The 27,730-nt window shown below is 38.4% G+C and overlaps 1 protein-coding gene across 1 annotated transcript in view; it reads left to right on the top strand.

The window, feature by feature from the left end:
- The window catches only part of LOC127425389 (CUB and sushi domain-containing protein 3-like), a 701,868-nt gene that overhangs the window by 637,077 nt on the left and 37,061 nt on the right, over window positions 1-27,730 (top strand). Inside the window, exons 54-58 of the mRNA XM_051671320.1 lie at window positions 4,356-4,529; window positions 5,634-5,819; window positions 10,614-10,787; window positions 19,879-20,061; window positions 22,522-22,698. Of these exons, the coding sequence (XP_051527280.1) occupies window positions 4,356-4,529; window positions 5,634-5,819; window positions 10,614-10,787; window positions 19,879-20,061; window positions 22,522-22,698 (894 nt within the window). The remainder of the gene's footprint in view (window positions 1-4,355; window positions 4,530-5,633; window positions 5,820-10,613; window positions 10,788-19,878; window positions 20,062-22,521; window positions 22,699-27,730) is intronic.

The following is a 27,730-nucleotide window of genomic DNA, read 5'->3' as shown; positions in this document are numbered from 1 at the left end:
GGTGGACTGATAATGATTGGAACTGTCGATTTTAGCAAGCTCTTGCCATTTGTTTGTACAATATGCATCAAATGTCAGCTCAATGGTAGAGTCTGATTGAATGTTTAGGCCTATTAAATGTCACTCAGCACATAAATGATGTCAACCCAATCTGACATATTTTCGATTTAAAAAGCATACTGCTTTGTTATTAGATTGATATACATTGCATCTTGTACTCTGACAAGTGATTTGAGAGTGCTGATCTAAACTTAACATCAGACTGACAGCTCTTGCCCAAAGGCATTGAGTGAGAATCTCTCATTTAAAGCATGAACAGCCCCTAACACACTTAAACACTCTTTCTGCTTCATTCAACAAATGTCTGCAATTGAGCACAAATGGTACTGTGTTGCCCATTGCCATTAAACAGCAGGACTTTTTTGGACTAACGCTCCGTCTACACACAGATAGTGGGCCATTTTGACTGTCACAGGTCCATTAAATGACACTCCTCCTGCCAAAAGGTCTTGATACCGTATACTACACTGAGAGTTTGGGGCTTTTTCTCCAGATACATTTTAAATGTTTATGTCGTCAAGATGCTGAGTATTTCAGGTATAGAAAGGGTCCAGACTGATGTGTACTTATTGTGTCCCACTCAAAATTCATTGACATTTAGACTATAGTGCTGCTTTTGAATTGCATTTTTTATCAAGGAAAAAATAATTATAAATGGGGTCTGATTTATTGTTTTCAATTTGGCAACATGTCAAATAAATTATTACAAATTACAGAGACCCAATGAAGTAATTTCCCACAGTGACTAATCAATATAAAGTGCACATCTATTTGTCTTTAACCAGGGTCGTGGCTAGGGAATTCTGGGCCCCCACCACCCATATCCTATACCCCATTAAGAGTGCTATGTAACCCACCTATATACTGTATAAATATTGATTCAAATAATTAATATATTGATTCAAAAATTAATATAGCCTATATTAAATATAAACAGAAATATGAAAAAGAAAGTCTTTCTTAAGCAGTGAAAATAACCATGGCATTCTTATTTCATTAAAAAGCCTTTGTTATCATATGGCAGTAGACAAAACTTTAAACTACCAAATTTGTCTACAGCCATTGAATAATAAAGGTTTTTAATGTAATATGTGTGCCATGGTTATTTTGCTTTTTTTGGACTAATTTGAACCCTTTACCATATAGCACCTTAACTTTACATCCCACTTTTGTAGCACCTATTCTCTATTGTTGGATATTTTTAAAGTAATTTTTTTTTTATTTTTCTAATTGTTAAATAGCAAAAACTTTTACAATATTAATATAATACATATTAGTTATGCATATGTTTCACATGATTTTAAATCTATAACAAGTTTAACTCATTACATTTGGGCTGAACCAATATCCAAATGCTGGACCTTTTTGCTGACCAAGTCACTTAGACCCCATTTCCACCTGGTATTAAGATGAGTTTTGGGTGATGCGATCATATGTGGTCAGTGCTAAATACAGGTCTAAACGTGGTCTAAAACATTTTGTGATCGGACCACAAAAACCACATACGAATGTGGTCAAAAATGCATGTGACGCTAATCCTTCCTGTATTCGTCATGGCAGCAGTGAAGTGCCACCCCTCACCTGTCAATTAACTGCTGCACTAAAGCAAGAGTTTAAACTTTGCCGGTTAAGAGCGGCTTTAAAAGGAAATAACCGCCCAATCGGAAAAAATGTAAAAAGCGGATACATACACAATCACGAGAGCTTCACGGATCTTCTTTAGTGTGTCTGATATCAACACAGATGACAAGCACAACACATGAAGCTCCTTTAATACAGGTAATTCACTGCATTAATGGATAATTCTGCTTGAAATTTTGCATTTGTGCTTAGATTAAATTTCAACCGCCTCTGGGAGAAACAGCACGGCATTTTTTTTTTTTTACAATTTCTTTGACTTTTCTGAATTTGTTGTGCTTTATTATCATGCAGTAACACACTGACATAGTGATTGATGTGTGTCGTCATGAAACAAAGACCCTCCCCTTCAAATTCGAGCATAAGTGGTCACAGGAGACACATTTAAGCAACCAGGTGTAAACAGGGATGTCACACCTGACCATATGTGATCAGATCACCTGAGACGCATCATAATACCAGGTGTAATCGGGGTCTTATAATGTCTTATAAGTCCAACTGTACAAGACAATACTGTATTTACTTGTACTTATTATATAACAGCTATCATCAACAATCCTAAGAAGTCTTCACATTAATAAAAAAAATTCAGTATAACAGTAAAATTTCAGTGTTGGATACCAATGCCAGTGAAATGTCATGCTTCTCAATACCAATTGAGATACCTATGTTATTGTATAGACTCTTTTACTGTAAAAGTTTGAATGTTTATTTAAATATTACATCAAAAAATTGCATTTTGCTTCAAGAATTTCTTAAGTAAACATTGTTTCAAGTTCTCAAGTAATTATTCATGACAAATGGTAATTAATAAAATAAGAACAAAGAAACAAATACAAGCAATAGAATAAAGTCAAATCTTTCTGGTGTCTAACAGCAGGATCAAGTATTCTACTAAATTCAAGTAAATAATATATTAGTTCTTTAAGCTATTAAAATGATCCAGCCAAGGGCAGAGAGTTGTTTATCTTTTTCTTTTCTTTATTTTTTTATTTTTTTGTTCTCTATTGCACTAGTGTCTGTCATTTCCACTACTTTAACTTCGTGTCACACTCACAATGCAAAATCGCCACAGTGTACACCAAAACTGTTCTCAGAACAGCGTTGATGTTCTGAACGTTGATTGGTGGTGTTCAGTGGCTAGGACAGGACTTTCCAGATTTCCAGATACCTGAGGTAATTTGTATTAAGCACCAGTAAACCATCGGGACAAAATATATTTTTAGGGAGGGGAAGATAGGTAACATTGCTTTGGAAACCTTTTTCACCAATATTGCATTTCTTTTTTTTTTAATCTATATGATCATTTAGGGAGCTGTAGCATAACTATTGGTTTTTTGTGGGCCCCTCTGGGCTGTGGGCCCCTAGAATTGTCACCACCTTTTACCCCACTAGCAACAGCCCTTTCTATATCCATAATTTAATCATGGTCGGTCATTAAAAAACTTACCTGTTGTGAGAAAACAGCTTCAAGGAACTGCAAAAATAATTTTCTTAACCAGCATTTGTTTTCCAGTGAACAACCTTAAAACAAGATGCATTTACTTAAGAAACAAAATTGTATCGTATAATAATGCTTGTTTTACAAGAAAATATATTGAATTAAGTTTGTTTTATTTCTCAAATAGCAAATTGCTTTTTATATTGTTTTGGGGTTTTTTAGGCACAAACCTCACAATTTTTATTTTATATTTTATTTATGCTTAAAACAAGACAAAACAAGTATTTTGTTAGTATATTAACATCCTTAAGCTAAATTAACTTAAGAAACAAAATTGTGTCAGATAACAATACTTGTTTTTAAAGAATATATTTTGAATTAAATATATTTCTTTTACCCCATTAGCTAATTTCTTTGTCACTTTTTTCATTTTTGTAATCATAAACCTCACCAAATTTTGTTAGATTTACTGTATGCTTAAAATAAGAAAAAACAAGTCTTTTTGTCTGTTTTCCAGTAAAAATATCTAAACATCCTTAAAAAAATATATACATTTACTTGAGAAGCAAAATTGTGTAATAAGAATAAGACTTGTTTTCAGTTACTAGATCTTGAATTAAGTTTATTTACCTTACCCACTGGAATTTTTTTTGTTAGTTATTTTCATGTTGAAACCATAAACCTCACTAAATGTATTTAGATTTTTAGATTTTTAGATTAAAGCTAAAGTATTTAATTTCTGCGCCACTCACTCCACAAATGGAATTGCAAAAATATACATCTGCCGTTGATCATACAAACAAAATAGTCCCGCCCCCAACTCACGATATTGGTCAAGTCAATGTTATTGTCTCTCTTGAGATGGGTTGCTCAAAAAAAAGAGGAATTTTCATAGCACCACAGAGACACAGTGTTTAAAGAAAGTTTTCAAGAAAATTACCATAGTTGCTTATGGTTGTCTCTGCATATTAAGCTGGGATAAGACAAAGTGTTTTAACACCGAAAAAGTTACATACTTCAGCTTTAAAACAAGAAAGAACGAAACTAAAATTCAAGATATAGTCTGCTTCTCAAGTAACTGTATGTTGTTTTAAGGATGTTTAGATATTTTTACTGGAAAACAAGACATATAGAAATCATCCAACATTGTTACACAAAATTTGTTTTTAGCATGTTGCCTATGCCATATTAAAATGCTTACTCTCCTCATCTCTAGCCATCAGTTGTGGGCACCCAGGGAGCCCCATTTATGGCCGTACCGTAGGCAATGGCTTCAACCTGAATGATGTGGTGAGCTTCTCCTGCAATATGGGCTACGTGATGGAGGGCCCCTCTCGGGCCCAGTGTCAGGCCAACCGACAATGGAGCCAGCCACCACCAACATGTAAAGGTGGGGAGAAAAGTTAAGTCTTTTATTCACACGGAGCTTTGCCTGATCCACCGCCTGCCAAAATAAAAACACTGCAGTGCACTGGGGGTAAGGAGGATAGTTGCTGCTGTCATGGCACCTGCACTATACCATACGTGGCTGCCTGTTGTCGAGTTTGGTGCCTGAAAAAAAATAAAATAAAAACTGCCTTTGATACCTTTTAGGAAAAAAAATGGAAATGGAGAATGTTAAATATGGCCGATATATTCAGTTTGATTAAGATTGCATGATCTGTGATATGTGAAAGCTGCATGTATGCACTCACTTATTACTGCATGAAACTGCAAATGATACAGGATACTAACACAGAGCACTATACAGCACAAAAGATCACTGTATTACAATGTACATTAGTGTTATCCTTAATTTTTAAAGGGAAAGTTCAGCAAAATTGAAAATTCTGTCATCATTTACTGTCTTTCCAAATATGACATATGACTTTCTTTTTCCATGGAACATAAAAGGAGATGTTAAGCACAATGTTTACACTGCTCTTTTTCATTCAATGAAAGTGAATGGTGACTAGGAGCCATCAAGCTCAAAAAAGCGCCAGAGAGGCATCATAAAAATAGCCAGCATGAGTTGTGGACTATATTCCAAGTATTCTGCCTTGTGTATTATGTTTTTTTTTTTGTGTTGAACATACTGAAATTTACATTATTCACTGATAATCTTGCCTTGAAAATGTTGCTTGACAACCGTAGTCCCCATTCACTTTTATTGTATGGAAAAGCATCTTAGGCATTCAAATATAAATAACTCATACAAGTCATACAATTATCGAAAGACATGAGGGTGAGTAAATTATGATTTTTGGGATGAACTGTTTCTTTAAGGTAGATTATTCTCAGAATGTTTTTATTTATTGGTTTTTTTTTTTTTTTTTTGAGAATGGAATTAACAGTGAAATCTGACATGGCAAATGCTCACAATATAGAGTACAATTTTGCATGTGTTTCTTACATTTGACCTATTTGTTTGCACTGAAGTCACTTGATTAGCACTTCTGCCAAATAACACCTCTTCTTCTCTATCTTGTTCCCTTCTTGTCTTCCTTGTGTTCAGTTGTCAATTGCTCTGATCCTGGGATTCCAGCCAACTCTATCAGGCAGAGTAAGATCGAGCATGGAAACTTCACTTTTGGCACTGTGGTCTTCTATGATTGCAACCCTGGTTATTACCTGTTTGGCTCACCTGTCCTCACCTGCCAGCCCACGGGTCAATGGGACAAGCCGCTGCCCGAGTGTATCGGTAAGTTGCTGGCACTTTTGGATGAAAGCGGAAATTTGGCAGTGTGATTGTGGTGTTAATTAGTCCTGTAAATGAGGGGAATTAATTGCACGACCTCCTTCCCACTGCTTAAGATCAGTGTTGTAATTGAGGGACAGGTGGAACACAGATTTATGTGATGGATTAATTAGGAATGCCAGGTTTTTTTTTTTTTCTGATGTCTGTTTTATTGTAAAAACATCTTTTGAAACACCTCGGCTTGTCTACAGCATAGTCAGATGCATTCTACAGCAGCTGCAAAATCAACGGGGCCTTCGCTTACATTCTGCCCTGACAAGACTCCCTGCTGTTGGAGATATCCTTTTGCCCTGTTGCCACTTCTTCTTTGTGTGTCTGGATAATCTTAAACAGCTTCCCACTAGATTTACATTTTTAATACATACACCAAATGCTGGGCTGTCTCTGAAATAGATCCAGTTGTTTTTTTTTTTTTTTTTTTTGCATATAGTCTGTACTTATTATTGCAACAAAATAAGATCCCTAATTCACAAGACATTCAAGCTAATTTCCAAAAGCTCAGCTGCTTTGACGTACATTGTTACAACATTGCTTTAGTGGCATTTATATATAATAAATAAATAAATAAACTTGTATTGCCTTATGTGCCAACACAACGGTGTATCCATTAACCCTTTAAGCTCTGAGGGTGTTTTTAAAGATTTCTTGTTTCAGTAGCATGCCCAAAATTAAAGGCTTATAACTCTACAAAAAAGCCTAAATAACTACTGAAAAATCACAAAAGAACTTGAACCAAAAATGAACTTTTTTTATTTTTCTGATTTGACAATTTATATCTCTGGGTGTAAATAAGGTGGCTCCGAAAAACTTTTTTGTTTGTTTGTTTTCTTCCCAATCATGTCAACTGTAACTGAGTACAAATTTGTGTTGATACGACAAAGCAATCAAAAGTTATAGCATTACAGAAATAATTTATCCTAGTGTCCAAAAGCCTCTCCAAACAAATGAAACATAATAATTGTACATAAGAACACAAGCAAATACAACGACTAATGGTATGCTCTCTCTACAAAGCATGCAGGAATGAGTAACGAGATCTCATTCAGTTACATTCTGTGTCATTTGAGCCATCATTGAGTCTGTGTCATGTACTTCGCGCCTTCTCCTGGTGGCCACACGCAATTAGAGTCAACGATCCTCTCTGCCCATATTTGGATGATTTCCACTGCTGATTGCAGTGATCTGATTCCTAGTACTATTGGTTTAGCATTCCATGATGCTTGACAACATACTACTACATCATTTGCGATGAAGTCATCTGATCCAGGAAAGCCAGATAGCACATTATGTGCTGTGTGCATATTGTGCGCCATGTGGATTATCTAATGATTTATGCATCCGATTACGTTGTGAGTGGGCTTGTTTTAATGAGAATCCCCTCCTCTAAGTAATGATATTTTATGTTCTGTTTATTTTTCGTGAAGTTATAAGCAAAAACGCTGCTTACACCGATCAGCCACAACATTAAAACCACCTGCCTAATATTGTGTAGGTCCCCCTTGTGCCATCAAAACAGCGCCAACCTGCATCTCAGAATAGCATTCTGAGATGCTATTCTTCTCGCCACAATTGTACAGAGCGGTTATCTGAGTTACCACAGACTTTGTCAGTTCGAACCAGTCTGGCCATTCTCTGTTGACCTCTCTCATCAACAAGGCATTTCCATCCACAGAACTGGATGTTTTTTGTTTTTGGCACCATTTGGAGTAAATCCTAGAGACTGTTGTGCATGAAAATCCTAGGAGATCAGCAGTTACAGAAATACTCAAACCAGCCCGTCTGGCACCAACAATCAGCCATGCGATTATCTAATCAACCAGTTGTGTGGCAGCAGTGCATAAAATCATTCAGATACAGGTCAGGAGCTTCAGTTAATGTTCACATCAGCCATCAGAATGGGGAAAAAATGTGATCACAGTGATTTGGACCATGGCGTGATTGTTGGTGCCAGATGAACCAAAATACCTATTTGTATACTACTCTTTGTGAGCTTTCCATTGACATATGACACATGGCTATCTGATCAGATTGATGTTTTTACTGATTACAATATGTACACTGCAAAATAATTTATAAATGATCAAAACGGAACATATAATAATTCGCCATATAATGAAGGTTAATAGTGACTCCAGGCTTTCAAGCTACAAAAAGGACAAAAAACAACATAAAACCACAGTAAAATTAGTCAGAGTTACATTAGGATGAGTAAACAATGACAGAATCCCATAATATCTTGCTGTTGGCTGGTTGTAGGTTTCTATAACACAAATCAGAACATTTACAGATAAATTACAGTGCATCCGGAAAGTATTCACAGCGCTTCACTTTTTCCACATTTTGTTATGTTATAGCCTTATTCCAAAATGGATTAAATTCATTATTTTCCTCAAAATTCTACAAACAATACCCCATAATGACAACGTGAAAGAAGTTTGTTTGAAATCTTTGCAAATTTATAAAAAAATAAATAAATTAAAAAAAAACACATGCACATAAGTATTCACAGCCTTTGCTCAATACTTTGTTGAAGCACCTTTGGCACCAATTACAGCCTCAAGTCTTTTTGAGTATGATGCTACAAGCTTGGCACACCTATTTTTGGGCAGTTTCTCCCGTTCTTCTTTGCAAGACCTCTCAAGCTCCATCAGGTTGGATGGGGAGCGTCGGTGCACAGCCATTTTCAGATCTCTCCAGAGATGTTCAATCGGGTTCAAGTCTGGGCTCTGGCTGGGCCACTCAAGGACATTCACAGGGTTGTCCCGTAGCCACTCCTTTGTTATCTTGGCTGTGTGCTTAGGGTCGTTGTCCTGTTGGAAGATGAACCTTCACCCCAGTCTGAGGTCCAGAGCGCTCTGGAGCAGGTTTTCATCAAGGATGTCTCTGTACATTGCTGCATTCATCTTTCCCTCGATCCTGACTAGTCTCCCAGTTCCTGCCGCTGAAAAACATCCCCACAGCATGATGCTGCCACCACCATGCTTCACTGTAGGGATGGTATTGGCCAGGTGATGAACGGTGCCTGGTTTCCTCCAGACATGACGCTTGCCATTCAGGCCAAAGAGTTCAATCTTTGTTTCATCAGACCAGAGAATTTTGTTTCTCATGGTCTGAGAGTCCTTCAGGTGCCTCTTGGCAAACTCCAGGCGGGCTGTCATGTGCCTTTTACTGAGGAGTGGCTTCCGTCTGGCCACTCTACCATTCAGGCCTGATTGGTGGAGTGCTGCAGAGATGGTTGTTCTTCTGGAAGGTTCTCCTCTCTCCACAGAGAAACGCTGGAGCTCTGTCAGAGTCACCATCAGGTTCTTGGTCACCTCCCTGACTAAGACCCTTTTCCCCCGATCACTCAGTTTGGCTGGGCGGCCAGCTCTAGGAAGAGTCCTGGTCAGGGACGGAGACAGGAGTTTTTCACAGGGGTGGCCGGGCAGGGGCCAGCGATCATTCTGTGGTGGCACAGAAATTTTCGGGCAGTACATGTTAAGTCTTTTGCCCAAAAATGGCAGTTGCGAGTGGGGTGGCCCCTAGCTCCACCACTGGTCCTGGTGGTTCCAGACTTCTTCCATTTACGGATGATGGAGGCCACTGTGCTCATTGGGACCTTCAATGCTGCAGAAATTTTTCTGTACCCTTCCCCAGATCTGTGCCTAGATGCAATCCTGTCTCGGAGGTCTACAGACAATTCCTTGGACTTCGTGGCTTGGTTTGTGCTCTGACATGCACTGTTAACTGTGGGACCTTATATAGACAGGTGTGTGCCTTTCCAAATCATGTCCAATCAACTGAATTTACCACAGGTGGACTCCAATCAAGTTGTAGAAACATCTCAAGGATGATCATTGGAAACAGGATGCACCTGAGCTCAATTTTGAGTGTCATGGCAAAGGCTGTGAATACTTATGTACATGTGATTTTTTTTTTTTTTCGTTTTTTATTTTTAATAAATTTGCAAAGATTTCAAACAAACTTCTTTCACGTTGTCATTATGGTGTATTGTTTGCAGAATTTTGAGGAAAATAATGAATTTAATCCATTTTGGAATAAGCCTGTAACATAACAAAAAAGTGAAGCGCTGTGAATACTTTCCGGATGCACTGTACCATTGAAACCAAAACCCATTCATAGATAACATACAAACTAATACATAAATACCAATTACTGAAAGATAGATAACCTTACATCAAACATCAGATAATAAAGCACTAAATAATCCCAAGTATAGAGGAGGCAAAACAATCTTACTTACATTCACACACGCACACACACAAAGCCAACTGCCTGTATTCCTGCCACAAATATGGGGTAGTGAACTGCTTTTTTCACACACCAGTAAAACCAGTGAGTATGTTGTGGGGGGTTCAACCAATCAAACACCATTGTAGTACATGTATGACAGGGTGCCATCCTGATGCATTTAATCATTGCATCAATTTGTAATCTGTTTTTTCATCTAATCTTCATGAATGTATCCATTAAGGCTGCACAGGCAGTAAGGTTTGATATACAGGAAGAAATGAAACTTTCGGAAAGTGCTGATTATAGTGCTCTTACGGGAAGCTGAATTAGCAACATATTCACTGAGATCAACTAGAGCTATGATATTATTCAAAGTAAAGAGCAAGTTTAAGTCTTTTAATGTTTTAATATTATCATACTCAACTTTGAATGTGTACTGAAGGAGTGTTAGCCGATTCAGTAACTATGTTTGCTCATTTGTGCTTCTGCATGTGGTGTGGATAGTGGTGGACTGCGGACATCCTGGATCTCCTCCCAATGGAGTGCTGAGCGGGGACAAATTCACCTTTGGAGCCACGGTACGCTATAGCTGCATGGGTGGTCGGCAACTGAAGGGCGAGTCCTCACGCACCTGCCAGCTCAACGGCCATTGGAGCGTGCCCATGCCCTTTTGCTCAGGTAGGACAGTCACATCAATCACCTGAATCTGCACAATAAAAGGGATAGTTAACCCAAAAATTTAAATTCTGTCATCGTTCTGTTCCAAACCCGTATGACTGACTTTGTTCTGTGGAACACAAAAGGAGACATTTTGAAGAATGTGCTGGTCACTGTTTTCCATCACAATGAATGGGGACTGGAGCTTTCAAGCTTTAATAAGGATGCAAAAGCAACATAAAAGTATAATAAAAGACCAAAAACAATCATAAATGTTGGAATGGTAACAAGCAACCAGTACATTCTTCAAAATATTTCCTATTTGTGTTCCACAGAAGAAAGGAAACTGATGACATCATTTTCATTTTTGGGTGAAATATGTCTTTAAAGATGCAAAGGGATTTTTTTCTGCTTAATCTAATTAAGCAACTTACATTTTTTGTTTCATTATGTGTTGTTTTTATTATAGTCAATTTGTTGGTTGGAAACAATGGATGTCTTTCAAAAAATGCTGTATTTATTCTGTAATCACTTCAAAACAGAGAATTAAAATAGAGATAATTAGAAGCCACTTGCAAAAGTGTATAAAAGAGTTGCGTACATTACACAAAAGCATAAAGCATTTGTGTGGGCAGACATGAGAACCCTCTCATGCTTAATTGGCTCGTTACCTACTGCAATGGTATCATCAGGCAACTCTGTCTAGTTAAAATAGAACTTGCCCTTTGGTTAAGTATCAAACGACATATGCCTGTACCCTCCTTAGGTAACAAAATAACTAGATACTTATTTTATAACTTTATACAATATTTAGTTCCAGTCCACTATTGTGATTTGTACAAATATGTGACGTTCCAAGAGTGCTGATATTCCAACTGCATTAGAACTTTTGTCCTGCTTTGGCTTCTTGTGTAATTACTTTTGCTGGCAGAACAAAAATATAATATTTGCCCATATTTTCTCTAAAATGTCAGTTATTTGATATTATCTTCTTGTTTATAGAACTGTTAAAGCAATATAATTCATTTCTACAGATTATGTTGTTCCAAACCCATATGACTTTTTTTCTTCCGTGGAACACAAAAGGAGGTGTTAGGTAGTATGGCAGCCTCAACCACCATTCACGTTAATTGTATGGAAAAAAGCTGTATTGAAAATGTATGGTGACTGATGTTGTCATACTGCCTAACATCTCCTTCTGTGGGTGCACTATCCCTTTAATCTTGCATCTGATGTCTGTGAGATGTATAAATGATCTGTGGGTATATTTTGAGTGCTGTTCTTTTTATTGAGATTACAAGCCATCTGCTTTTCGGTGGAGACTGCAGAGATATGTGTGTAGGCGCACACACGTACAGACACACTGCAGGAGCCCGTTTGTTTGTGTTGTGTTAGGCTCTTAAAACAGGAACGGGTACTCTGAGACTCAACAGAAGAGACTTTAGACTCGCTGTGGAGACGAGACTGAACAAGCGCATTTTATAACAAATGCAGCACAGCACCCAGCCTTCTCATTGCCATTGTTCATTCTGTAAATGGAAAGGAAAGGCATATACCCCCCTGGAGAAATCCAGGAGGAACCTCAAAGGGCTCCAGTGGGTTCTGACACCCACACAAACAGCCAAAGTATTTTCAAGCACCAAACATATCTTAGAGAGATTTTACATAAGCCCCAACACTGTCCCCACACAAAACACTGTGCATGGCCACAAACACAGCTTCCAATAGCTCTGAACAGAGTGTGCTAGAGGCAGCTGAAACTTTGTCACATAGAATTATTGCGAAATCAAGGACCCTTGTGCCCACTCTTATATTACACCACTGTCACATTATCCTTGGGGACTAGTAGGAATAGTTTACCCAAAAATGCAAATTCTGTCAGAATTAACTCACTATCATATTGTTCAAGACACGTGTGAGTTTTTTACATGAAACTCAAAAGGAGATGTTTTAATGAATATCACAGCGCTTACAATACAATGGCACCTCATTTTAAAGCTTAAAACATTTTGAGATTTGAAATTTTTCATTTTTCAGTAAAAATCTTGAAGTCCATTGTGCGTTCATGAGCACTATGAGAGAAGTGCATTCACAGTTTTGTGAGTGTTCTCATGCACGCATGAACATTCAATGTACGTCAAGTTTTTCTGACCTAAATTTCATGTTTTTTCGCACCAAAACTGGGGAAATGCCTTCAGATGACTTGGAATATGACACACTAGCCACATGGCCTACTTTTATGATACATACCTTTTTTAAGTTTTAAATTCGCTGCTATTGTATTGAAACGATGGACTGGGTTAATCATTATAATATCCCCTTTTGTGTTCAGCAAGGGTGAGTAAATAATGGCAGAATTTTCGTTTTTGGGTGAACTATTTCTTTAAAGGAAATTAATTGTAAACATGCAGGAAATATGTGGAGTGTATACTATATGTGGAGTGTGTGTAGTTTGTAAGGACAACTTATTAACTGGCATTTTGAAAGTTTATATCCCATTCTGGTTCAGTGAGCTCAACAAGTCCCTCCTGTAATAGTCTGAGGATGGTGGTGCCCTTTAAGAAAAAAAAAAAAAAAAAGATTTTGTGCTCTGAGCCACTGACTCTCTGTAGAAGAGGACTTTTCTCTGTGGAAAAAACAAAAACAAAACATTGCTGTGTTTGTACTAGGAGTGTGCAGCAAAGCCATTATCTGTATCTGTTCATATGACAAAAGTATCTGTATTTTGCAGTGAACATTAAATACAAATTCAAACATTAAAAGCAATTAAAATAAATTGATATAGTCTACAAACTATAAGTCCATAAGTCTAACAGGAATTTTTACAATAGGGCAACATTATTTAGTTAAATAATAATAATAATCATGATGATGTTAAATGTATAACAGATTTATAGTGCCTTTCCAGAGCTCAAGAACACTTCACATTCTCAAATTTAGCACAGTTTAAAGAAGAAGAAGAAAAGCATGTTTCAGTTTCTTCATTTTACATAAGGAGGAATATTCTGAATAGATGAATACTCTATGGAGCATTTAAACCTTTATGGAGCATTTTAAATTTTTTCAGAATAAAGTCTTAACCAAATAATTACCTTCGCTGATGTGGATATAAATGTGGTCCACTATAAGAGACGGATAGACGAGCTCCGACATGAAATCATCACTTCAGGTCAGGAATTGAACATCGCGCTCAGGTTTAGTCTATACATGAATAAATGGAAATCACAATAATATCTTAATTATTGTTATACTTGACAAGCTCCAGGCGCGCACAATTAACAGAGACCGCAAACGGAGTCGAGACCCCGGCCATCCAATCTGAAATCATACCGTGTGAATTTTCATTCATAAGGTTTACACTTTAGAAATACTGGCTTTACAGATTCATAAATTCGTTGTAATTGTCACCACCAATCATTGTCATTGTGAATGTTCTTAGATAGATTACTTGTTGCTGAATCTTTTATACTCGTTTCCATTTGTTTTGGATATTTAAAAAAGAGTGTATACTATTTATCCAATAAACCTTGATAAAATACCTGTGACCCATAAAGTGAGGATACAGACACTCTTTCCAATTCCACTGTATATGCTCCAATCCTCTATAGAGATCCATGACCCAGAAACAGGCAGACAGAGAGCGAACGAGAGATAGAGAGAGCAACAGCTAGACAGAGAAAGAGAAAGCCCTTAGAAAGCTCTCTCCTGTTTCTCTTCCTCTCTGCTTTCCTCTTGGTCCTTGAAAACCCTGGAGGCAGATGAACAGCACCAGGAAGGAGGGTAGAGCCTACCCTCCTTCCTGGTGCTGTTCATCTGCCTCCAGGGTTTTCTGGGTTTCATGGCACAAAATCATAGCAGCACAACTTCATCCCTTTTCCTGTGTGCTATGCTTAAGGCATTTATGCACGCAAACACCCCTCCACACATATGCACTCATACAGAGTGAACTCTAGGCAGCTGTAAAGGACAGACACTTAGCATTATTGCGCAAATCAATGGACACTTTTCTGCTCACACTGTATGCTACAAAATTAGACACATCAACATCAAGGACTAGTTCAAATACTCAGTATTCAATGATACAAGTTAGGTCAGGGGTTGGCTCACCTATCATATTGTACATGACACGTGCCAGTTTTTTATATGAAATTCCATAGGAGATGTTTCAATGGCTGTGCATAGAAATTACAATATAGTCTGCTCCTCATTTTAAAGCTTAAAACATTGCTGAGCATTTGCCAGTGATTACCTCTCTGCGTGCCAATGCTGGCACACGTGCCATAGGTTGCCGACCCCTGCAGTAGGTGAACAATACCCAAATGACATACTGCATCTGCTGAGATTTTTAAGTGTGCAACTACTGCACATTTTGCTATAGCAAAAGATCACTTTAACTTAACTTCAATTTCAAAGTATAAAAAATAAATAAATAAATGATTAAAAAATATATAGAAAATGGCAGTCAACTGTGAATTGGCTGGCTCTTTGCAAATGTAAGTGCTACAGATACCAAGAAAGTTGTTCTTCGTGATTAATCATTGTAATATCCCCTTTGTATTCAGCACGCGTGAGTAAATAATGGTAGAATTTCCTCGCTGTCAGTATGAACTACGTCTTTAAAGGAAATCAATTGTAGACATGCAGGAAATATGTGGAGTGTATACTATATGTGTATACAGTGTATACAGTGTTTCCCAGATGTAGTGTGTCCTCCAATTTTACTTATACTATACCAGACTGATCGTACTGTAAATTTGGAGACAGTAGGTCGAAAGTTTTGCTGCTGATGGCCAATCCTGGAAGTGATGTTGTACGTATGGGCATGTGTGAGCTCCAGTTTCCAGGTGAAATGTCCACAGAGAGGTGCCAAAAGACATTTTTAGTTGTAAATGATGTAATACAGTTAACAGGCTCACCATTTTTTATGTGAACGTGATTACTTCCTGGCTTCCATGGGTTCAGAATCAATGTCCCTGAGGGTGTTTGTGCAAGTAGTGGCAGAGGGAAATGTGGTCACAGTTTAATTGATGCAAATATATCTGATGAGGGATAGCGCTTATCACTAATTCGGCAGAATGAGGTCTATTTCAGGGTACATTCGGAAGCAACGTGTCAATTTCCTGTGTGATCATGTAGACTACACATTCTCATATCTTTAGAACATACTTCATCAACAGCCGAGAAGCAAGTTCTTCATTAAATTCAGTACATAGGCCTACTTTGAAAGTATGGGAATTCAGACCCAGCCATTGTTTACATTTTTGTGTCTGTGTGTGTGGCTTCTGAGGTTTGGTAGCCAAGTTCGATGCTGTTTTCCTTCAATTTTGTTTTATTAAAAGTCCAAACTGAAGCTATTACAAGCTTTTGACCTTGTTGAAAGCTTACTTTAATTGCCTACATCCAGCCAGAGCTCTCAAATGTAAAACCTCCTGATGTTATGACCAGACAACATGACCTGACCCTGTTAAAACCAACAAACAGTCATTTACTCTCTGCCCCCAAAACAGCCTGATCCTCAATTAGCACATGTACAGGCTGTATCAGTGAGGGCTTTAGTGTCCACCTGGTGGGAAGATCTTCTGTTCTCTCCCTACTCACACCTGAACTTTCCGTGGTCCAATTAGAGTGGCTGTAAGTATGTGTGAGGCCTGTAGCTAAAGGAGCAGCCTCTAGCTGTGAGCCTCTCCCAAGACTTAACTTGCCAGCTCTGCTTGAGCTTGCTGGCACTGCTTGACTGCAGATAAGTTGAGCAGACTGCACACTGATTGAGACAGAGCAGTTGCTAACTCAGACTACATGGATTAAGCTTTTCTTGCAGCACTAGCAGCACTAAATAGAACTGCAAAGATACTTATTCCCCAAACACTCCGACCGCCCCTTCCGCCATGCCATTGTTTAACCAAAGAGGTAGTCCCACGGCTACCGCCTTAAGCTCACGTCATTTATTCAGCCAGTTGTTGACATGTCAGACTGCTCACACAAACTGATAAAATTTTTTAAAGCACACAGTTTACACTCTTAAGAAGTCAACTTTTGATGGCTTACCTACAGTTGCACATTCGACTTGGATAAGAGGAAATATTTTAACATCAGAAAAATGACATAAATCACCCTTATTATTCGCCTTAATTCAGTGATAGAATAATTGTGACTTAAGTGGGTGATGTTAGTGTGGATACTAATGTGGCACTATCAGTCAATTCTAAAGGCTTTTTGCCATCTTTTTGGACTGTCAAGAGTGGACATGAGATTATAAGTAAAGGAGGGAAGGATCCAGGCTTATACTTACATCTCCTGCATACGTAAGTACCAGCTTGCTGAAAAGATGTTTTGAAGACTGGTGATATGTTGGTCGACCAGCTTTACTAGCCAGTCTAGAGCATGTTTATCTAAAAACTCCATCATTTCCACCATTTTATATCTGACATATAATTAGATTTATGACAAAGCTGTTGTTAACACTATGCTCTACACAATGTGCTACAGGAACATTACATCTATTCCTGTTCCATCATCACCTATATATGTTGCATATCTGTATTCCAAAACCATATATTATTTTACAAATAGAGGATGTTGTAAGTGCTGTATTCCTTTCCTTTCCCTTCCTTCCTTCTTTCCTTCCTTCATGTCTTTCTTTCATCCATTTCCTTTCACTTCCTCCCTTCCTTCCTTTCTTCCTTCTTTCCTTCATGTCTTTCTTTCAATCATTTCCTTCCCTTTCCTTGCTTCATTCCCTCCTTCATTCCTTGCTTCCTCCTCCTTTCCTTCATGTCTTTTATTTCATTCCTTTCCCTTCCTCCTTTCTTTCCTTCCTTCCTTCCTTCATGTCTTTCTTTCATTTATTTCCTTTCCCTTCCATCCTTCCTTCCTTCCTTCCTTTCGTCCGTCCTTCCTTCTTTTATGTCTTTCATTCATTTCCCTTCCTTCCTTCCTTCCTTCCTTCCTTCCTGTCTTTCTTTCATTCATTTCTCTACCTTATTTCCTTCATATCTTTCTTTCCTTCCCTTCCTTCCTTCCTTCCTTCCTTCCTTTTGCCTGATATTTTCTTAATTCTACATGTCTTTTTATTTCTTATTTTATATCTGTGTCATATCTGTTGTCCAAAAGCATATCTGACCCAAATTGAAGAATCAACCCTGACTGCTAAAAGCCACCAAAGATTCCACTGATCAAAAATCCATAAGAGACACATTTTTAGTGTCCCACTTCTCTTCCACTCATGGTTTGTGTGAATGAAAAAGATGACATTTAATATTGCGACAGTTTTTCATCCTTTCAGTGGTGTTACAAAGTGTGAACTGCATATTTGCAGTGACTGTTTTATTAGAGGTGCCTGTACATCATTCTATGACAAGGCTCACACACAAATTAATAATTACCCTCTCATACGGCTCTCTTCGCAGTCTCAGGGCTGCCATTGCACATAAGTGGAAGAGTTCCAGTGGGACGGCTAATACAGCAGTGCCCTCCATCTGCCCTTGAAGTGTTGTGCTTGGTCAGCACTCTCTCCCTGACAGAACACACTCCTGGGAGCCCAAACACCCTCACCCATACTTCCCAGCTCTTGCTCCTCCTATCCTTTGCCACCAGCAAGAAAGAAAAAAGATGGAACATGACATTAAAAAAACAGCTTGTCTTGGAGTGCCATACACATCCAACCCCACCACGAGGTGCCCCATTGTCTTGTGCGCCCCAAGAAAATTACATTTGCTGTCAGAACATATCTCCACAAGTGCTGAAAGAAGTATTTTCCCTACCTCCCCAAGAGTGTGCTCTGTGGGGTACCAAGTGCACGTCAACATGGATCTTGTCCATGTGGCTGCAGGTGGTGTGATGTATGTATGATAAAAACCTGCCAGTCATTCAAGGGTCAACCACTAGCCCTCCAGCTGAAGAGCCTGTGCAGGCAGCCTGGTGACGTATTAATAAGTGAGAGGAACAGTCTGCAATCCTTTAATAACAACCATTTTATTCTGTCCCCTGGGCCAGCCAGCCAGCCACTAGCCCTGCCTATTGCACTCTCCACTCCAGCCACACTGCTGTATTAGATCAGTAGAGGGCTTATTTCATACCACTGCCTGCTCTTAAATAAATCATTACTTGTTTATGGAGCCGGCCGGTTCCTTGGATGTGGGCTAGTTTTGGATGTTGGCTCACCTGATGTATAAAGAGGTTTAGTATGAAGCCTGTTTAAAAATGTGTGGCAGTGTGTTTACTCTTTGGGTGCTGATGTATTGAAGTAACAGATGATTTTGCCAAAATACCTTAGAGTTTGATTGGGCTCATAGCCTTTGATGTCAGTGTCAAAAGAAATTGTATGCAAAGCATGTTCTACCCCCTTTTAAAAGTTGATAAAAAAATGTTTGATACAAAATACATTTTCTATTTTAACTGTGGTTGATTATATGATTAGTTGCATTTTATGGTTTGCATTTAGCATTGTTTTCCTTGCAGTCCACAATCATGTCAGAATTGACCAACCGCTTCAGAAGCACTACTCTAGACTTTGTGTGTATCTATATCTATATTTTTGGTCTGGTTAGACTATTCACCTTGCATGAGCATCATTGTGCGTGTTCATGTGTGTCTCAGTGTGATTGTGGACATTTGTGCTCTGATGATAAATGGAGCTCAAGTTCAGGTGAGGTGCAAGGCTGCAGGGCCCTGATCACAGATATATGGAAGCAGCAGGAATCAATCAGAAATATAAATTTTCACAGAGCTGTTGTAGCTTTGAGTGAGTGGGAAAAAGCTGTCCTCCTCCAAGATTACATCCGGAGAGGGCCCGGAAAACAGGCGCAAGTCTAGTCATCCATTTTCATTCATTTGACAGTAGAATCATTTAAAGTGTTATGTTTATTTACTAATGAAGCAAATTCTTGGTTTCTCTCTGTTTCCTAATCTTTATTTCTGTATTTTATCCCTTTTTTTGTCTTTATTTCCTTCATTCCTTCCTTCCAGCCTTCCAGTCTTTCCTTGCTTCCTTTGTTTTTGTCTTTTCCTTGTTTCCTTCCTATTTTTCTTTGTTTCCTTTCTTTTAGTCTTTCTTTCATTCCTTCATGTCTTTTTAATCACTATTTTTGTTTTATTCCTCTCTTTGTTTCTCTAGGTGATTCATCGGGGACATGCGGTGACCCAGGCACACCATCCCATGGCAGCAGAGATGAGAGTGATTTTCGGATCCGCAGTAAAGTGCACTTCAGCTGCTCGGTGGGCTATGAGCTTTTTGGCTCTGCAGAAAGGATGTGCTTCCCCAACGGCACCTGGTCCGGTACTCAGCCCTCCTGCAAACGTAAGTATCTGCAGCAGCTGATATGACACACCAGCTCTGAAACTGCCTAACTCCCTCTCTCACTTCTCATCTCATATATTTTATTCTCACTTTGCTTCAGTATCACTGGTCCCAGTACTTGCTGAATGCAGAAGAAGGGCATCTAAGCACAAAGCTACATAGTCTGTTGTTTGTTTTAACAAATCATTAGCTGATCTAAGACAAGACGGTGAATTGTTTCTCTAATTGTACAACATATTTTTAAAGCTTTGCCAAGCATTGCCTTGTAATTATCTTAGTAGTATTCAGGGCCATATAGGAATGATCATTAATAATATTTTCATGACGTGACGTTTGGCCAGTAGTGCTATCTGACTGGTAGATGTATAAAGGCCTAGCTGAAATGTAGATATTGGTAAAAAGGCATTAACCATAGTAGAATTACCACTTGCACTTTTGTTCAATCCACTGTTGACACTACCAGTTGGCAGACGGCTGACTCAATTTTTTTCTTTGAACTGTGACCAAGCAAAATGAAATTCTTAAAGGGAATTCTGCATTCAATACATGTTAAGCTTAATCGATTAATCAATAATGTTGATTACCACAAAAAATAACTTTGAATCGTACCTCCTTTTTTTAAGAAAAACGCAAAAATCTGGGTTACAGTGAAATGGAATAAATGGGGCAAGAAAAGCAAGAAAGGTAAAGGCAGAAAAGCTTATAATTTATAAAAAAAAAACTTACATTAATTCTTTTGTTAAAACTAATGTATTATTTGAACTGTAAAGTTGCTTAATTTCTCATTTTTCCAGTTGTTTTAGGGTTTGTTGACATTACATCGTCATGGCAACGAAGTTGCTATATCTAAAAATATACAACTAGCTATAACTTTACACAGAATACAGTAACTGATTTAACGCATATTGTCTTGTGGCTATACTTTTGATATGAGTATTTTTAAATTTACAAACTGGCCCCATTTACTTCCATAGTAGGTGCCTCAATGTAACACAGATTGTTTTTTGTTGTTGTTGTTTTTGTTTTTAAAGAAAATGAGGGACAAGTAAAAAAAAATTTTTTGTGGTAATCAACATTATGCCACAAATGTTGTCGATTGGCAGCAAATTTCTTCTTAATTATACCATAAAATATTCTCATCAGTCATCTATCAGTGACAACCAATCAGTCCAACTACCCTCCAAATATTATATCAACATCCATATTGTTGTCTGATGTTTCATTGTAGTCTGCATTCTTCTATGCCCTGTTACAGCTGTTGTACAGTTGTCGAAGTACTACACCATGTACAGTAATAAACCCACATTTTCCCAGAGGCTGTAACGTCTACAGCACAAATGAAAGATGACTAGCCTCGACCAGGGCAAACAGGCAGTGTTTCCTGTGGAAACTTGATGCACTGGCTTGTTTTTGCCCCAAGACCTGATTAATGGTGTTTTTCCCAGGACTCACACCTCCCACTGAACATATACTGTAGTTGACATGACCCTGGCCATTGTGCTCGGATAATTTCTGAGACATGGTAGTTGGCAATGGGATACAGGGACAGTACCTAACTGTGGATTGCGCTACAATCATCCTCCTGCCACAAAATGACAAGCTCTGAGTAAATCACAATGGCCAGCATGTCATCACAAGACAATGGGATTGCTCAAGTTCCCCGTCATGGAGGTGTACTGCAAGCAGTGACGATTTCATCCTAAAAAGAGAGCTTGAGTTTCCCATCGCTGTCATCCAAAGGAACAATTTGGCTTTAAATAGGTTTCAAGCCAGAGAATTAATTCAACCAATGTTTCAGCTGGAATAAGGAGCTCTTTTTTTCTTCAGTTTTTCTCTATATTTCAGTGACATGGTTTGGGTGTGATTTACAGGCTTGTCATACCAAATATTCACTCTTATAAGAGCTTCAACCTCATCCGTTTACATCTTTAAGTCATTCTACTGTAGTCACTGTGCCCTATCACATTCATTGCATGGTCAAAGAAGTCTTTAATGATCTTTCTATCAGATAACCTGAAGATATATCAGATGTGTTTGGGTAGTTGATGCATAGCACATCCAATGCTTTATTAACTCCTATTTTTAAAGAGAAAGTGTGTCTTAGGTCCTATGACTGGTCATCATTTCACTATTTTTAATCACATTGTTGTCTTTGGTAGTTAATTTTAAATGGTCCTGCAGCGTAATATTTGTATTTTTAAAAGACAAAATATTTAATGTAGTCTCTCAGCCTATATAAGTTTATAAAAATGCATACAATGTATACAAATATTTATAAAAGAATGCATGGAGTATAGAATCTCACACTGCAGGACATAGCAACTTTCCAAACTTTTTTCATGTCAACTGCCCATATTCTGCCATTGTTGGACATTTTCTGTCAAAAACAAATCTAAATCACTACAAAAATGTATGTCAACTCTCAATATCTTTTAAACATTGTTTTTTAATCTGATACAGCGGTACAGTGTGGTAACCCTGGGACCCCTAGTAACGGACGGGTATACCGACTGGATGGCACCACCTTCTCTCACTCTGTTGTTTATTCCTGTATGGATGGATACCTGCTAAGTGGATCCACCATGCGACAATGTCAAGCTAATGGCACCTGGTCTGGCAATGCACCCAACTGCACCTGTAAGTTTAATTTGCTTGTAGTTTTCTATCCACATTAAGATGGGATACAAGAAAGTAATTTAAAATAAAATTACATCACCTTTTTAAACAGTAGATTAGTGTCTGTTTCAGAACCAAAATGGCTTCTGCAGTTTTTCATTCCATGTTGTATTGATAGATGAAATGACAGATAAACTTGTGGGCTTCATTTAGGTCAGTGGTTCTCAACCTTTTTTTGATGAACGCCCCCTACTTCATTCACTTACCCCAATCGTTCCACCCCCCAATTATGTGACATAATTTGAAAGCAGAGACTTTTTTGTGCAAAAAACAAAAAACAAATCACAAAACTCAATATTTGGGTTATTTGCTTAATTTGCTCAACGCAACTTCGATGCATTGCATAATTTTTATTAATAAATTCAGCAGGCTGAATGAGAGACCAAACCTTGTGTTTCTTGAATTCAAGCAGATGGAGGGCTATATCTGGGGCCTATAAAATGAAAATGCGAAGACAGAATCTAATAATATAAGTGATATTGTTAAAACAAAATATGGCTTTTTTGTAATTATAAACAGTAGACCTACTCTAAATACATGTAAAAACAATAAATATAAAATATAAATATTTTTGTAACAAAAATTAATTATATTCCCTCACTCCTACTGTAGCCTATGACAAATTTAATAGAGCTAAAGTAGTGATATGATAATATTTATTATCAATCTATTTCTCCCTAAAGTACAGTTAGTGTTTGTGGCAGACAAGCCTCTTGTTTGGTAGGGAAAGAAGGAAGCAGGAACCAGATTAACAATCACAAGTCTTTTAATAAAACACTGATGAAGACTTTCAACATAAACAATGACGCACACACACACAGCTTTGTGCGTCTCTCTCTCTCTCTCTCTCTCTCTCTCTCTCTCTCTCTCTCTCTCTGGCATCCCTGGCTCCTCCTTTTATCTCTCTCCCACTGATTGGGCAACTCAGCGCCGGGCGTGCATCCTCGCGGCTTGGCCATGCCCTCCTCTTTATCACATACCCCCACCGCCCAATTCAGGCTGGGTGAAACCTCCGGTCTAACTTACTCCCCCTTCCTGGAGGGGAGGAGTTGCCCCTTCGGCCATTCCATCACCGGCTGGTCTTCGCCGACTCCTGGGTACCTGGGTAGGATGAGGGGAGAGAAAAAGAGAGTGGGAGAGACAGAGAGAGAAAGAAAATAAAATAAAACTCCAGTTCCCAACCACGCCGCCATTCGGTCCTCAGCCAGCTATCCAGCGATCCTCCGCGACACTGGCCGATGGCACTGGATTCCGCCTCCTTGTGGCCGGCAGCTGCTCCTCTGTCCCCTTGCGGACGGCAGTGGTTCCTCCACATCCCGGCGGAGGCAGCGGGTCCTCCATCCCCTGGCGGAGGCAATGGCTCCTCCGCTTCCTGGCGGACTGCAGCGGTTCCTCCACCTCCTGGCGGACGGTAGCGACTCCACTGTCCCCTGGCGGACGGTTACAGCTCCGCCACCTCCTGGCGGATGGCAGCGGCTCCTCCGTCTCCTGGCAGACCGCTTCAGTACCATCAAACCAATCCTCTCCTCGGTGTCGCAATCCTCCGTCAGCGGCGAGGGCTCTCTGACGGCACGTCTTCCTCCAGTCCTGGGTTTCGGCACCAGTGTGGCAGACATGCCTCTTGTTCAGTAGGGAAAGGAGGAAGCAGGAATCGGATTAACAATCACAAGACTTTTAATAAAACACAGATGAAGACTTTCAACATAAACAATGATGCACACACACACAGCTTCTTTTATCTCTCTCCCGCTGATTGGGCAACTCAGCGCCAGGCGTGCATCCTCTCAGCCTGGCCACGCCCTCCTCCTCATCACAGTGTTACTATAGTCAATTCAAGGGTGGTGATGTAGAATTCTGTGCAGAATTCAAATGGTTTCCGCTTCTCGTGCCTTGCTTCTCACTTATTCTCGCAAAGCTGCGATTTAAGAGCTCAAGTTTTAAGAGCTTTGCGCTCATGCTGCTTTGTCCATTGAGCCGTATCCATCCATCTATAGAGCCATACAGGTGCTTTAGCCGAGGTTGTGCCTCAGCCTGTGTATTTGACACTGCTAAACCAGACACTTCAGATGTGTTGCTAGACTTCAAAATCAGATAAACCATTGTACAAATGCATACCAACTCATATAATTAAGAACCAACTGATATACTCCAAGTCTAGATAAACATTTTAATGCAAAGAGAAACTTGACGATAGACACCTAGTGCAAATAGTCACTATGACATTAAAATATGTATCAGTTAAAATGTGTTTTTGTGTGTCATGGCTCTGTAAGTGCTTTTTTACTCAGTAACTTACAAATAGTGAATAAAACACAAAAAATCATATCAATTGTCATATTTTGCTTCATTAAGTAAGTTTTCTCAAATGCATTTAAGCAACATTATGTCAAAATGGCATATCTTTTCCTACTCAAATGCATGTGACAACAAATTAAAAGAGAGTTAGGTCAGAGGTAATCCAAAAGTAATCGAATTAGATTACCTAAAAATATAATCCAATAAATTACGTTACTAATTGCAATTGTAGTCATGTAATTTGTAATCAGTACCTTATTACACTTCAGAAGTAATCTACACTAAGCTATCAAAACTCTCTCTAAAAATTCAGTGCACCTTCATAACTTCATAATACTTCATAAACTTCATAAAAGTTTAACTGAGGCACCACCATGAGAATAACTGGTTCTTTTGAATAAGAGAAGGTTAGAAAGTTAGAAAAGTGTCTTTTTGTAAAAGAATAGTGTTAGAATTAGTGGGATTGCAGGAGGAGGTTTCTTGGAGACAGCTCCAAGTCAAATTGTCTCTTGTCAAAAGCAGGAAGATGAACAGGTCAGAACAGTTCATCCCCTGCCTCTGTTAGATACATAAATCAGTTATTTTAATCTTTCCTAGCCCTGCTATGAACATAATGCTCAACTAGTTTTCTTAATTTTGTCACAAGATTCTGTTTTTTAAAGTGCCATTATTCTTTTCCAACACTGTTCATTATGTACAGCATTGCGCCATGTTCTATGTTCAAGGGCATAATGGTGATAGTTTACGGATTTCACTGTAGGGTTTTGAGCCTTCTACATTACAGTTTTCAGTTCAGACCTTTATACATTAGGTTCCTCCTTTATGACTTTCCCTCTGTATGGATATATGGATGTAGTATGTGGCGGAAATGTATTTTTACTACACACCAATATACCTACAGAATGGACCTCATTAACGTTCGAGAAGTGAGTTCTTCAACAAATTCAGTAAATACTGTGAAAGTATTGGACAGGGTTTCCACAGTCATGGAAAACCTGGAAGTATCAGGGAATTTTTTTAATTGTGTTTTGCCTAGAAAACCAAGGAAATTAATTAAATATAAAACAAATCATGGAAATTTGTATAGTGTATATACATTTTGTTTTAGTAAAGCTCTGCTCTGAAATATTTAATCAGATAGACACTGCTCTTGTGTAGAATACAACTTTGCCTTAGGACATCTGAGTAAATAGTTATTTTGAGTTGATTCATTAGTGAATCTGTCTAAATAAAACATCCTGAAAGGTCATGGAAAAGTCCTTAAAATGTATTGGTAAAAAAAAAAAAAAAGGAAATTCAGGCACAGACTTTTTGTCCAGTCTGCATTTTGTAATGGAGGCCAGTAATCAAGAGAAAGGAGACATTTTTGAATACTGACTCGCTCATAAATCTATTAATCTTGAAAGTCTCATTGCAGTAGTCCCTGAGACAGTTTGAACAAGATAGATTGAGCAAGTAATAATGAAAAGCCAGAAAAATATCAAATAGCTTAGCCTGCATAACATGTTCCTGGAAGTACCTAGCTCAGAGTTGGCATTAACATTCTTAAGCACATCTCTAAATGCTTTCAGAGATAAGTGTTAAAATGTGGGTGCCATAACCCTGCTTACTGTTTATTGGAATGAAATGGGCGGCACTCCAAACGTGCTCTGATTGATGCGTCTCGACATGTGTTTATTGAGTGGGCCAAAAGCAATGATACATGACTGTGTCCATAGGAGGAGTCACATTAGAATTTAGTGTTAGCCATTTCTCACCATCGGCTGATATGTTTTAATCCCTAAGGCCGCATATGAATTTTACAAAACATCGTTTTCCGTCCTTTTCCAAAAGACACAAAATGCATGGGAACTCAAGGGTGGCAAATAAGTAATGGTCCACTATAAATCAATAGAGGAAATTAAGATGTTGCGTCGAGGAAATACTGAAATAAATGCACTGATAGAATGAAGTTTTGTCAGCCACAGCAAAGTGCAAAAGAGGTTTCATCTAAATCCAACAGGCTCTCCAGTGGCGCCACATTCTTTCTCATATCATTCCAACCCTACCTACTCTTATTTATCCATTGGAAGGAATGATAATTGTAAAAGATCTGAAGAATTGATTCGAAGCTGTACCTCAGGGACACCAATGGGAAGGGAGCCGTGCTTGCTTGCTGCTATTGATTTTTTTACATAATAAGAAGATATATCATTTCAAATAAAAAGCCAGAGGTCCTAAATATTGTTATAGTGTAAATGAGTTGTTAAAGATGATTTGTGAATGTGGCTTCACAAGGTTCATTTCAATAAATTCAATCACATTGCCACAAAACAGGAAGATTGCCATCACATAAGTCATGCTAGATTTTAAATTAAGACAATGACACTCTTGTCGTTGGGCACATTGTAAACTGCTTACACTTTTAGCTCAATTAGAGTCTGTGAAATCAGCACATTTTACTCAATGCTAGCCAGTGCCGGTCTTAACCTTTTGCGGGCCCTAAGCAGAACTTTGTGTATGTTCATAACCCCTAAAAACTACCCACCCCCACACCCCACCCCTTAAACCTTTCTCGTAGAGCATTTTCGGAGTAAAACAACATACAGTGAGTCAATTTTAAGAACGTTAGTATTTATGAATGCTTTTCCGCTGGTATAATTTCCTGGAAAACATGAAAGATATATTTTTTTTTTTTTTTTTTTTTTTTTTAAGTAAA

This window comes from Myxocyprinus asiaticus, chromosome 34 (genome assembly GCF_019703515.2).
Source record: "Myxocyprinus asiaticus isolate MX2 ecotype Aquarium Trade chromosome 34, UBuf_Myxa_2, whole genome shotgun sequence".
NCBI lineage: Eukaryota > Metazoa > Chordata > Actinopteri > Cypriniformes > Catostomidae > Myxocyprinus > Myxocyprinus asiaticus.
The sequence above is the reverse complement of the archived record's forward strand: the minus strand, read 5'-3'. Positions and strand labels throughout refer to the sequence as shown.